At 36.3% G+C, this 14,255-nt stretch overlaps 1 protein-coding gene across 4 annotated transcripts in view; it reads right to left on the reverse strand.

Annotated features, from left to right (window-relative positions):
- The window catches only part of CHST9 (carbohydrate sulfotransferase 9), a 248,140-nt gene that overhangs the window by 131,456 nt on the left and 102,429 nt on the right, over positions 1-14,255 (reverse strand). For 2 of the 4 annotated variants that reach the window (XM_074340203.2, XM_019741275.3), the window contains exon 3: positions 4,087-4,125. The exons of the other annotated variants lie outside the window; for them this stretch is intronic. In XM_074340203.2, the coding sequence (XP_074196304.2) occupies positions 4,087-4,125 (39 nt within the window). The remainder of the gene's footprint in view (positions 1-4,086; positions 4,126-14,255) is intronic. 4 annotated transcript variants of the gene reach the window in all.

The following is a 14,255-nucleotide window of genomic DNA, read 5'->3' on the forward strand; positions in this document are numbered from 1 at the left end:
GTATCACAAAGTACTCTGCCTGCTAATTTCATATGTTTAATGTTGATCACCAATAATTAAATCAATTACAAATGAGGTCTTCTCACGTTTGTTTTTTAGAGTTTTTCATAGTGTATAGGAACCATGGCAAAAAGCACTACAAAAATAGTAATAGCACAGAGAAAAATCATTCTAAATATGCATCTATTTGAAAATTCACATTCAGTAAATGAATAACATATCAGAAAATGAACATGCTATTCCCTCACAGATGGAAGAATTTACTTATTGCCTATTTAACTTTTTTTTAACCTGAATAAATGCATGTTTAATGTTTGTTAAATGTTTGAAAATGGAGGTGCTATTGTTGTTTTAGAACATTTCAAAAAAGCAAAAAGCCTAGTCAAAAAGTAAGCAGCAAGAGACTGAGCTTGAGGAGCAGATGTCCTACCATTTGCTGAATTTCTGATAATAAATTTCACCTTTTGAGTTGAATTAAAAAATAGCTCTGTTCTTCATTACCGGTAACTTTTTGCAAATTGCGCAAATGAATAAAACATCTCTAACTTTAGGGATGCTCTAATGTCAGAAATGAAAAGTATGCAACTTCATTTTAAAATACTCATTGTCATCTCTACTGATGGTTCCATTTTCTGGTCCACTAAGATTATTCTTTATTTAATACTTAAGTGGATTTGAAAGTGTTCTTGAAAAAAATGGAACAATATATAGTTAACAGACAGTGTCTCTATAGTTTACCTTAGTAAGCCTTCAAATATAACCTTTTCTAAACAATAATTTATGAAGCACCTTTCTTTGTGAGAATGATTCTTTGTATTTTATGTTGTGTTGTTTTTTAATATTAAGAATTCTTTGATCCAAAAATGGATCTTTCTTTTGATAAGATAAAAATACTTCAAACTCAATGGAATTTTTATGTAAAATCTATGGAATATAGCTGGTCATTTTTTTCCCCCTAGTTTTTAGGTGAAGAAATTGGGTCATTCAAAAAATCAAGGGCAAATACCTAATTGATGATATCAGGAACTTGCCTCCTGATATTTTGTCTGTTTATCATTATATCATCATATTTTAAAATATTCTGTATCAACTCAAATAGCCAAATTTAGCTTTCATTTTGCTGGCCATGTTTTATGAATTTGGCATGGGTTTCCAAGCTCAGGGTTAAGAGGCGTATGCTTCGCATTGTTTTTCAAAAACGGCTATGCTTACCACAGCTTTTCAAAAAATGATATCAGGTGGTGCACATTCTCTTGTGACTTATTCCTGGCTTATCAAAATGCGTCATACTTGAAACTACACTAGGGTGTAATTGGTGCAAACAACTTTCTTCACAAAGGAAGCTAAATAGACTATATGACAATTTTATTCCACAGTCTTAGCCCCAGTAACTATGTGCTCCATTGAGTAACTCAGTCGAAACTAACTTAGATTAAAGTTTGGAACCGTAATCTAAAGTTAATCAGTTATATAATGAAATATGAGTCATTTAGGGTTTTGTGTGTGTTGATCCATATACACGAAGTAGAGCCATTTCAATAAAGCAATAATGATAAGTAGAATCACAGACACAAAATTGGAAAGAATCTTAGGAATGATCCAACCAAACTCTTCATGAATCTCCTATCAACATCCCTTACAGGTCCAACTTCTGTACAATTTTACTAATATAATCTCATTCTTTCGAGTCCTGGAGAGGTTTTCTTGTCAGAAAGTTATTTATTATCCCGAGCAAAACCTTACCTCTGTAACTTTCATCTTAGTGCAAGATTCTTTAAACAACGATTTAACCAACTTTAGCCAACCAAAACACCAGGGTCCTGGGAGTCCCTGTATTAATTATATGTATATATATAATCATACATATAATTATATGTATATGTATATATATACATCTATATATACATAGATGTATATATATACATATATTAGACACAAATATATATATGTGCGTATATATGTGTGTGTGTGTATATATATATATATACATATACATATATATATGAATTATTTGCTTCCAATCATGATTAGAACAACAGTATGGGGGTAGATTGAAAAGGCCCAGGACCTACTACTGATCTCCCATAGCTGGGAGATGGACCCACTATAAACAAGAAGGTGTGGGCTACCTTGCCTAATCCAGCAGGAAGGACATACAATCTGAGCAGAAGGAATAAAAAATGATACAAAGAAGTCCAGGCGGGAAGTCAGAGCAGGGATGACCATAATTTTTTTGGTGTCTTAGCATATATTTTATCTAAAGATGCATATAGTCAGACTAGCATCGAACACTGAATGTGGTGATATTTATGACTCTATTGGCAAGAGTTATATCCCAATTTTGAAAACTCAGAATATTTACAAATATAGATTTACAAATATAGATTTCCTCAGGGTAGGATTTGTGTTCTTTGAAATGATGAGGAGCCTAAAAATTTTCCCAATAGTTTGAGCTCTGTCCATTAGTTATCCTTGACTTCACTTGTTCTAGAAAGTTTTTCCACTTGCTCATAAATATCAGACATATTAAAAAGCTGCGAATGAGTTGGGGCAAATCAACTCCATAATAAAGGGAGTTAGTTTCCTTATAACCCTGATGACTAGTGTTCCCTGCCAAAGAATCTGTTGCCTTAATTTTTTTTTTTTCCCAATTGTTGAAAAACATTTTATTAAGCGAGAAACTGAACACAGTAGCAAAGTGACTAGCACTTTGATTTGAAAGGCTGGTTAGGATGGTGGGACACTGGGGAGAATCAGCGAAGAAACCTGACTTCTTGTCCTGCCTCTGTCTTTAGTCTTTTTGTGTCACTTTGCTCACACAGAATATTAGAATCCATGACATGAAGGAAATTTAAAGAGACATCTGGTTTAACACAGACCAATTTAGTTTTTTTCTGAACTATAAAGCTTCTGCAATTAAAGAAGCCAGTACTACAGGATCATAGCAATAGCATTTTAGAAACAGTCTAAATTTCCCCCGGAGGAGCAATAATGGAGGTAAACACGTCTATGAGGAGACCAGACACTTTCTTGTCTCCACTTTTTTTTGGATTCATTATCAGGCTTTAAAAGATACATAAGGAGAATGCAAACAATAACATTTAGGAGAGAAGTTGTGCAGGTAGTAAGCTGCCCACTTGTTTGAGATGAATGCTAAGGTTGGGAAGGAAAAAAGAGACAGGGGCTTAGGCTGTTTCTACACTTTTAGAATAACATAGATTTGAGTCTTCTACTGACGACACTAATTGTTTGGAAACACACATAATGTCTTGTACCAGACAAAACACGAAATTGAAAGAAGATGGTGGTTGGGAGCAATGTGTCTTTATATTGGGAGCTCTCACACATCATAGATTGGTGGAGACTTGGGAAGTGTCACGGGCGTAGGTATATATGTCAAATTTCTCTGACTATTGGCAATTCCTGGGCATTGAGAGCTGGGAGACTGCTCCTATGCAAAGATTTACTTAGTAAATGAAACTCTATCTTATCTCATGACTCTAAGCCAAAAGCCAAGTAATGGAATTATGTAAAAACATTTTTTTCTACGAGTTAACAAATATTGACCCCTACTATGTGCAATAGCATTGTGCGAAAGCATCATTCATTTCTGGATGCATATTAGAATTTAGAAATGGAAATATTCTTAAAATTCCTCCACAATGTAAAAATTCTTCCAGTTGAGTAGTTAACACTCTCCTGAAAAACATCAACTACAGATGTGGTTTTAAGCAAAATAATGGAAATTCATAGACATTTGAGAAAATAAAGTGGTTGTCAATGATTACAACCTCCATATTTTAAAATTGGTAGTTGCAAGACTTACCTTTTAATAGGTAATCGTGAAAAATTAAATAACATTTTATCTCATTTTCTTTTGAATAGAATGACAAAATGAAAAGGAAATGATTGATATGAAAGTGAACAAGCTAAATGCATTAATTTATTTTAATCCATTTAATAACAATCAAGTAAGTCAAGGACCATAAAGTGTTTCCTTCAATTCTAAACTGCAAATAGATTTTTTTTTTTAAGTGGAAATAAAAGCAGGAAATAGAGCTGGAGCCAAATACTCAAAAATCTTACCTGCAATTGCTTTTTGTTCTCTTTTCTTCTCCACTCTCCCTGAAATGAGAAGTGGCAGATCAGTTGCAGTGTGGGGCCGTAAGAATATGATACAAGTAAGATGAAAGACCCGTCTACGGCAAATTCCAAACAGTCACTACTTCAGCCACGTGGAGCATGGTTCCAGAGATGACTGGGCACAATTGAAAGGGATGGAAAATGCCCTCAAGTCAATTGGTGGGAGTCAAAAATAAACGAGCATGCATTCAATATGCTGTTGTGTTTTTAAAAAAATCTTGTTAGTAAGACTCAATTCCTCAACAATAATCAGACAAGGTGCAAATCGCCATAGAACAAATAGTGGGAAAAACATCTGAATAAAATAACACCAAGACCTCTTACAACCTACTTGGGAAGATAAAGGACAGACAATACAATATGAAATGAGATGTTCCCCTAAAGGTACCAAATGTTTAATGATATGAAAGGATGGAGCAATTATTTGAAGAAATGAAGGGGAGTCCATAAAGTTGTAAAGTGTCATTTGATTTGGACCTGGAGAGATACTTGTGACTTGGAGAATCTGAAATAAGGAAAGGATTGATTCTTGGCAAAGGAAATAGTACGGGCTATGTAGGACAAGACTGTTTGAGCAAGCAGAGTCACGTTTAGAGCTTGCTTTAGGAACTTCAACACTAGTAGCTTTGTACAGGAAGAGGGCTCTCCTCAAGTGGTAAGAGATATACATTGAGTACGGCAGTGGGAGTGGAAGTAAGGGAAGTGATGGATGCAAGAGACAGAGGGAAGACAGAATTTACAGGGCCCAGGGATTTACACAATGTGAAGTGCAGGGGACAAGGCAAGGTCAAGATGAATGGTTATCTAGGTGACTTTGGGCATGATAAAGCAATTGGGGGAAATGGTAAAATGTGGTAGGAATGAGCATGACAAGTTCAATTCTAGACTTACTGCGTTTGAAGTGCTACAGGGACATTGAGCTGGGGTGAGAGATCAGAATTGAGAAGATGGCTGGAGCTTAGTGGGGGATGGGAATGTAAAGGCAGGCAGCACAGAGGGCTGGGCTGAGGACAATGTCCAAGAAAACAAAAAACGCTACTTTTGTTTGTGATGTAAGACCATGAGAAGACAGAAGAAGCGGAAGCAGAGATCCACGGAGATTAACAGACCACAGAGTCATGTACCACACATCAAATTTCAGGACGTATGGGGGATACCAACAGCGTCTGATGATACCAAGTTCACTGGTAGATTGTGAGAGAGCAGTTTTAGCAGAGAGGGGGCGGAGAACACAAGAGAGAGGGTGATAAGGAAGATGACGCTGAAGAAATGGCTTCTTGTTCATGAAATTTGACAGCATGCAAAAGAGTGAGATGAAACAACAGCATACGCAGGAGCCACATCAAGGCTTCTGCTAGCCTGTTTCTGCTAGTAAGCATGTTTACAGGCTTAGAGAAGAAACTTTGCACCAGTTCAATGGTGTGTGTACACACCACTGCTGAGGTGACAGCCTTGGTTTTGTAATGGGTAAGCGAGGGCCACCCTTCCAGCCATCACTGTCTTGTCAACTATCATTCATTTCACAGATGAAGCTAGTTACTGAGAGTTTATGCAACACATGGAAACTGCATATAAACTTTAAGGTTTTCTACTAGCCCTTCATGCTTTTTAAAATCCTAAAATACAAGGTGGAAAATACACAGTCGTTCCCTTGTGAGCTGCCAAAAATGTAGAATTCACTTAACTGGCATCTTGATTAATGGCACATTCTATTCATTTGGGTGATTTCCAGAGGACTTGTTGGATGCAATTTATTTCAATGATTCAAACAGATAAATGGCATGAACAGTCCATTTAAAGGCTTCATTCATTACCAAGTGCGATGGGGCACCCTTAAGTTTTTTTAATCGGGCAAGCCACTGTTTACTATCTGATTATATATTTTTGTATATTAGAGGGCTCATTTTCATGCATTTTAGTCCCGAATTATAAAATGTTGAAAGAAAAACATCTATTTGACTCATGTATAAGAATGAGTCAAGTAGACAATGAATTTGTTGGAGATAAATAATATGGTGTGGTAGTCAGTCTCCAAGGTGACCTCAAATATCCTCCTCTTCCCTCCTCCTGGTACTCCTGTGCTTGTGTAGTTCCCACCCACACTGAATTAGACTGGCTTATGTATCCAACAGGATTTTGCAGAAATGATGGAGTGTGACTTCCGAGGTTGGGCGTTAAAAAATATTGTGGCTTCCATCTTGTTCTCTTGGATCACTCCCTCTGAGGGAAGCCAGATTACATGTTGTGAGGACACTCAAGCAGCCCTATGGAGAGCCCTGTGTGGCAAAAAATTGAGGCCTCCTGTGAACAACCAAGGAAGAACTAAGGCCTCCTGCCAGTGGGCATCAACTTGCCAGACATATGAGCAACCCGTCCCCAGCCTCAGTCAAACCTTCAGATGGTTTCAGCTCTGGCTGATATCTTGACTGCAGCTGCATGGGAGACCCTCATCCAGGACCAATCAGTTAGCCACTCCAGAGTTCCCCATAGAAACTGCGAGATGACAAATGTTTATTGTTTCCAGCTGCCAAGTGTTGCTAATTGTTATGCAGTAATAGATAATTAACACTTATTGGATAATTTTGTTATGAAAGTTTGGGTTAATTTATCACTTTATAACATAACTACAGTGATGCTAGTTGCATCAAATCAACTGGCCTCCCTGACTTTCTCACCTGTAAAGTGATGGATGATCAGACCTGCTTATCTGGAATGTTGTGAGGATTAAATAATTCCATATGAAAATAATTCCATAAATAATTCCAAGAGCCAACAAGAAATGGAGGAAAAGTCACACAAAATATTGGTATTCAATGTTTCAGAAGGGAGGCAGGAAGGCATTGCTGATAATGTTTTTTTCACTGAGACCTTAAATAATTCTCTGTCCCTGTGATATATGAAAGGGCTGTGTAAACTGTAGAGGGTTGTGTAAGTGTTGTTTATTAGTTTTATTATGGTATTATTTCTGTTACAGGAATCAAATTTGATTTCTATTCTTAGTTACATATACAATAAACCTCAAATTAGAAAAATAAAAGCTAGATTAAATAAAAAAGAATAAAGTGATAAAGGGACACAGAGATTGCACTGCTTCACTGGGGATGACTCTCTAGGTTTCATTTTTGATCTCTTTACCTTGCTCTGCATGGGTGATCTTATCTCTTATTCTCTGTGTTCTCCTTCATGAAAAGAGATGATTCAGAGATTTCTTTCTCTAGCTCTGAAGCCTACCTAGGTTTTAGCCTACTGGAAATCTCTACCTGTATCTTCTACTGTGCTACAACACATGCGCTTAACTTAAATCATTATATTCCCTTGCAAAACTGCTTATCTTTAGAGTTGTCTTCCTATCTGCTCAGTTATCCAAACATGAAACCTAAGAATCATCAGCTCCATCGTCTCACCCGACCACATCTAATTTCACCCTTAGACCATACGTTCTCTCTCCACAGGGCCTTTCAGATGTATCCTCTCCTTTCTCACTGCCGTTGCCCTAGGTCATGAACTTGATATTTCTTCTTGGGGTTATGTTTCTACAGGCTCCTAATCGACTTCATTGCTTTTATGGAGGGTTTTTGCAGTCTGAGCTCTACTGAAAATTAAAATCCACATTTCCTAATGAGAAATTTGGCCATGACCCACCTACCACTGCTACCACCGCTCAAGTACCATACAGAACACTTGCCGATTATGCCAGGAGTTCAATCTTCCATCTTAACTGCCACCCTGTTCCTGCTGTTCCTGCTTCCTGAAATGCCCTGCCATGTCATCTGTATCAGATCCCTGCTCATCCTTTAGAGCTGAGCTCAGATGCCAGCCCTTTTGTGAAGCTTTTGCATTGTGCCACTTCCCTCAACTCCCTACTCCCTGCAGAATTAATCTGTGCTTCTATAGCCCTTTATTTATAACTTTGCTATGGCACTAACTCCAGTGTTGGGTTCATAATGAGATGCAGGTTGTTTTCCCAACTAGACTGTGGCCTCCTTAAGGGCAAGAGATATATCCTATGCCCCTCTGTCTCCTGATAACTTCACGGTGTCTTGAACACAGGTGCTTGGGATGGAGTGGACACACAAAGAGTTATGTAATATTCCAACCCTCCTTAAAATGCTAGAGAACACAAAGCAAATTTTAGTACTGCTACCACTGAGTGCAGGTACAACCAAGAACAGAGCTTTTACCAGGCATTTACATTACAACAGACAGCCTAGAAAACTATTATGTTAGAAAATCAGGTGATAAAATAACAGAGAGGCCTTCAGAATAATGAAGATGCATTTGCCTGAGTGGTACTTTATTTTAGCATAGATTCGAGTTTAAACACAAAACATTAAAGAATAGTTTGCACTTTACTTCTGTTTAAATCTGGATGCACTCAACCTGTGAGGAATAAAAATGGACCGTAATCTCATAAAAATGGAATTGGCAGGGTAAAACTTTTCTTCTGAGAAAATGTCTTTAATCTAACATTAAAATTCCACATCTCATGGCTATTTATTTATACAAACTGAGTCTTGACATTTTAAAAAGCTATTTTAGTCTTGAGGTTGTTGATATTGTTCCATGGAGAAACATTAAATATATATCAATTTATAGCACATTTCAGTACTTCAGTAAGGAAGTAGTTCTTTCATCACAGTCATTATTTCTGATCTTTTAAAACCATAGGCACATAAATGGCAATCTAATGTGTCTCATCAATAATGAGTAGGGGCATTTGTATCACAACCCAATATTTTATGTAATGTCTAAGGAAAAGGAAAATTTGTGTATACATATATACAAATTTATATGTATACATATAACATATAGTATATATATGCATATGTACACATATATATATATACTTGCACTACATATAGGTATGTATATGTAATATATGTATATGTACTGTGTTTTTATACTCAGATATAGTTTCGTCTCTAAAACATACTCTCCCTTCAATCTGCCTCCATCTTTGTATAATAAAGTCGGCTTTAGAATCTTATCAAGTTTCCCTCACTGCACTACCAATTTCTCAATAGCCAATTCTGAGTTTGCCTTCACTCGCAGGCATTTTATCTGCCCTGCTCTGAGAAGTATTATTAATCACATCCTGTTGCTAGGATACCTGAGAATGTTCATTTATGTCCGATGTTTCTTTGGCAAAACATACTATAAAGAAGGCATAGAGTCCTGAGAAAGAAAATTGCTGTGTAAATGCTAGTTATTTAAAAAAAAGGGGTGGGGGTGTGGGTGAGGGGAATAATAGAACTACCAGATATAATGCTAACTCCCATGCATTTTTTAATGTCGTTTTTGTTTCAACTAGATTTGAACTGAAAAATGCTGGCTTTGGACAATGAGAATCTGTAGTATTTCTATACCTCTGCGTCAACTAGGAAAAGTGGAAAGATGTAGGATTTTAATTCTGTTTCCTTCATAGGGACCTAGAGAGGAAGGGGCTTTAAGATATACTCACTTCGAATGTCTCAATTGCAGACAGGGTAATCAGGTACAGTGTTAGTTGATTTGCAGAGTCAACCTTAAACACATGTCACCATTATTATCATGTTTAGCTATTTTAATGCAAGACTATGAGAAAAGTAATCTTCAGAATGTGCGTTTGAGTAATAAAAGAAAAAAAAGGCTTTATCCACACCTTAAAAAGTTGTTGCTATTTTGGGTACTACTATACCAAAGATTCTTGCTTACCCATTGTAATGAGAGAATATGAATATATAAAATCCACTTCCATGCAAGATTATTTTAGAGAATCTCTTCCCATAGGAAGCAGTATAATCTAGTGAAATGAACATGGACTTCGGAATTAGCTGGACTGACTTCCCATCTCAAACATGGGTACCTCTGAACTATGCAACCCTGGGAACAAAGCAGAGTTATCTTCTCATTACATGTTCCTTTTTGTTCTTTTCTGTCTCGTGTGCGTGCGTGTGTGTGTGTGTGTGTATGTGTGTGTATGTGTACAAGATATCTGCTTATCTGTCTAATATTTCAACTGAAAACAGAATCAATTTGAGTTTTACTTCAATTATTGTTTCTAAGTGATATTAGCAAGGTGCTATTATTATAATCATGCATTATTATAATCATGCTAATAATAGTAGCTAATGTTTATTGGGCAATGTCTACAGGCTTGTCAGTTATCAGCATATTATATAGATTGATTCATTTTATCCTCACAGTATTATGAGACTTTATAAACATTATACCCATTTTCAGGTAAGGAAACTTAGTGCAAATTGGTTAAAACTTTGCCAAATCACTGAACTACAAAGTGGCATAAATAATGAGAGGACAAAACTAAATGGGGTGAAAGGGAAGGAAGCACCATAAGCCATATATAATCAGTTCCTAGATTTTGAGGGCTGCTTGACTTGAATAAATTATTCTGTTAAAAATATTTCAGGACCCAGAGTCAGGTCTCCTTCCATCACCAAGTATTTGATCCTTGCATGGTGAACACACAATGTTATATATAGATGATATATTACAGAATTGTACATTTGAACCTATGTAATTTTACTAACCAATGTCACCCCAATAAATTTTAATGACTTTTAAAACTGTTTTTGTATAATTTATTAAATTATTTGTTTGAATGAATCAACTGCTTGTTTTAATACTTAATCGCAATGTTTCAGGAGTAGATTTCTGCCACAATGACCTTCAAACTTCGGATTGTTTATTTTTTTTTTTTTAGTAGTTCAGTATTTATTAGTACCTACTGTGAACTGGGTACTCTAATGACACTTAAATATTATTCAATTTAATCTTCACAGTAACTTCATGGAGTGATAATTACTTCCATTTTCTAGTAGAGGAAGAGGTTCAGAAATATTTTGTAACAATCATAAGATTCTAGTTAATGATTGGAAGGATTGGAATATGAACCCAGAGATAAGTACCTTTTCTGAGCTTACTGGCTATGGTGATGAAGGGCAGTTCTATAGAGTGGTGAAGAGCTCAGATTTGCAGCTCTGCCACTTACTCAATGTGGAATATTGAGCACCACAGTTAACCTCTCTAACTCATATTGTATTTATCCGAAATGGGGGTAATATTAGTTCTTAGTTCACAGAGTCATTGTGAGGGTTAAATAAAATGATGTGTTTAATAATAATCCTAAATGTTTTGAGAGCATGATGCATTCATGTTTATAATGTAATCATGTCAGTCCAGAGACACAGCAATATAGTGTATTGCTAGGTGCTTCTCTTTATGAACATTCCATGTCAGGTGGTACCTAGTAACATAGGATAATTATTGATATTCTCAAAGTCAATGGCTTCATTTACACAAATCCTATAAAGTTCAGTGGTGCTCCATTTTAGTGAATTGCTTTCCTTTCCTCCTCTGTGATAAATTGATTTGATGAAACACAAATTGCCATGGCAAAACTCTCCCCAACTATGAGCTAAGATGACACAATTATAGAATTTAGGGTTTGTGGTTCAAATCTCCATGTGAAATTTGTATTGAGTAGCAGCTATGGAATTGTCAGCAGTCTGATATGGTCTAAATAGAAAAGGAGAGCTTTTCTAGAAATCAGAAGAGACCTCATTGTGAGAAATTACTTCTTGCAACAAGTAGAAGGACCTTGAACAAGTAACTTGACTTTTTCAAGATCCAATGATCTCTTCAGTTAGATAGGTAAAAACTATCCTTTAATAATGCCAAAATAAACTACATAAATAGGTATGTGAGAAGATTTTATATACTCTACTGTACGGCAGAAACAGAAAAGCTTAACTAGGCCAATTTCAAAACCAAATAAAGTGGTGTACATAAAATTGCAGAAACTGCATAGCTTCTGTTTGGTCAATAGTATGAAAAGGCAGAGGAGTTTATTTTATTATTTATGCCTGGATTTATGCCGATGTTGACATGGCAGTGGCCTCAGCAGACACTGCATGATGAGACTCTCACTGCCCTCCTGCAAGCTTAGATTAACTCCACTTGCTCTTCTGTCTGTTTTTATCTGGTTGGTTGGTATGTTGCTAGGATGTTTAGGCAAAGAGAGCCATTATGAGCACACGGCGTGCTGTGAGCACCAGACAGTGTGTGCTGAGGTACAGAAACTGGCCCCTCAGAAACATATTGATACAGATAGATCTGGGCCTCTGAGGTTGACCATCTGCCTTGGCAGAGCTGACACTCCATCTGTACTCCCCAGCTCTGGGGTCTGCCATTGTCATAGAGTGTAGAAAGCCTGAGAAAAACTGAACGCTCAAAGATTTTTTTTTCTGAGCTGACCCCTCTGCAAAGAGATAGCAAAATCAGTTGAGAAACAATAGTTTTATGTTGTCTTGGAAATTCTCAAGTACAGAATTTCTTCCCACTTAGAACCACCTGACACGCTCATAATTAATGTGACAAGCAACAGTTCTTTCAGATTCCCAACACTGGCCTGGGTGAATTAAATCTTAGAGTAAACCTTTTGATATTCAGAACCTCATTCTGAGGCAGTCATTTGTTGGCAGAGTTTTTTGGAAGACCTTTAGATATTGAAGTCAGATTGGCAAACCCAACCACAACAACAATAAAAAACAAAAACATAAAAACACACAGTGATTCCCAGTTCTTAAATATTTCTGAAAATGGGAATGCGAGTTTAACCACTGACCAAAGTAGGGATGTGTGCATTTGTACTTTCCTTTGTGTAATAACGTGTTTCTAGTAAGTTAGGTGTGAATAATTATTTTAAAATGACATAATAGTCTAAATATCTTTGGAATGCTCATTATATAAAAGAAACAGGAATGAATTATTTTATAAAATAAAGAACCTTTTCATAATACCATGTTTCCCTGAAAATAAGACCTAGCAGGACCATTAGCTCTAATGCATCTTTTGGAGCAAAAATTAATATAAGACCCAGTATTATATTGTATTATATTATATTATATTATATTAATATTATATTATATTATTATAATATAAAGACCCGGTCTTATATTAAAATAAGACCGGGTCTTATATTATTTTTTGCTCCAAAAAATGCATGAGAACTGATGGTCCAGCTAGGTCTTATTTTCGGGGAAACACGGTATGTTCATTCATTCCTGTGCTAGAATAAAAATGACCAGGAAGCAAAGTTGAATTCCCTTCCTATTGAATCTGTCCAGGCCTTAGTAAATTGCTTAACTCACAATATGTTAGAAATGCCAGTTTCTAGGTTTGGGTCTTGAGAATCAGGCAGTTTCCACTTCCTGAGTCTCTTAAGACTTGCTCTGGGAGAAGCCAGCCACAATGTAAGAACTCATACTCCTCTGAGAGCAGCATGCTGTGAGGAATCTCAAGCTAGTCATACATGGAGGCCACATAGAAAGAGAGCTGCCTGAACCAGATATGACCAGCAGCTAGCTGTCCCAGCCATCCCAACCCAGGTTCCAGACGTATGGGAATGAAGAAACTATCTTGGAAGTGGATCCTCCTGCTCTAGTCAACTCAGCAGACAACATTTGGATTAGAGACACCCTGTCCACTTGAACCCTTTCCAAATTCCTAAGCCAAAACACTACAAGCAAAATAAACACTTGTTTTATACTATTAAGTTTTGCATACTTTGTTACACTGCAATATAGAAAAAACAGCTCTTTCACTGTTTTCATAGTGAGAATATTCATTGATATGTCTGCTAATACCTAGATACCAATACATATTGATATCTTTCTCCTTAAAGCAGGGCTCACCTAGAGTTTGTCTTTCCTAACAGAGTTTGCTCAATTCTACCAATAAATATGTTCCACTATCCAGCATTTAGCATCTAAACTTGTTCTTCAGAATAAGACCTATTATTATTAGGAGTGTGGTTAATCCATGTAGTATACATATACATCTACGTAAATTAAAAATATTTTGGTTTTATAAAAGCATTACAATATTACCCCATGTCCAGGTTATCAACCAAAGTAAAATGGAAACTTGCCAGTTATCTAGAAATTTAGAACTTGTAAACCATCAAATGGGGCACCCATTTGAGACAACATTTAAATTATTCACCCAGGCTTCAAAAACTTTTCTGTTTACAATTAGAATTCTATAGAAACCCCCTGAACTGAAACATTAGAAAGATTCAACAGCAATTTCTGCTAAATAATTTAAAATTA

The sequence above is a fragment of the Rhinolophus sinicus genome, chromosome 4, assembly GCF_057876585.1.
Source record: "Rhinolophus sinicus isolate RSI-liver-muscle chromosome 4, RSI-T2T, whole genome shotgun sequence".
Classification (NCBI taxonomy): domain Eukaryota; kingdom Metazoa; phylum Chordata; class Mammalia; order Chiroptera; family Rhinolophidae; genus Rhinolophus; species Rhinolophus sinicus.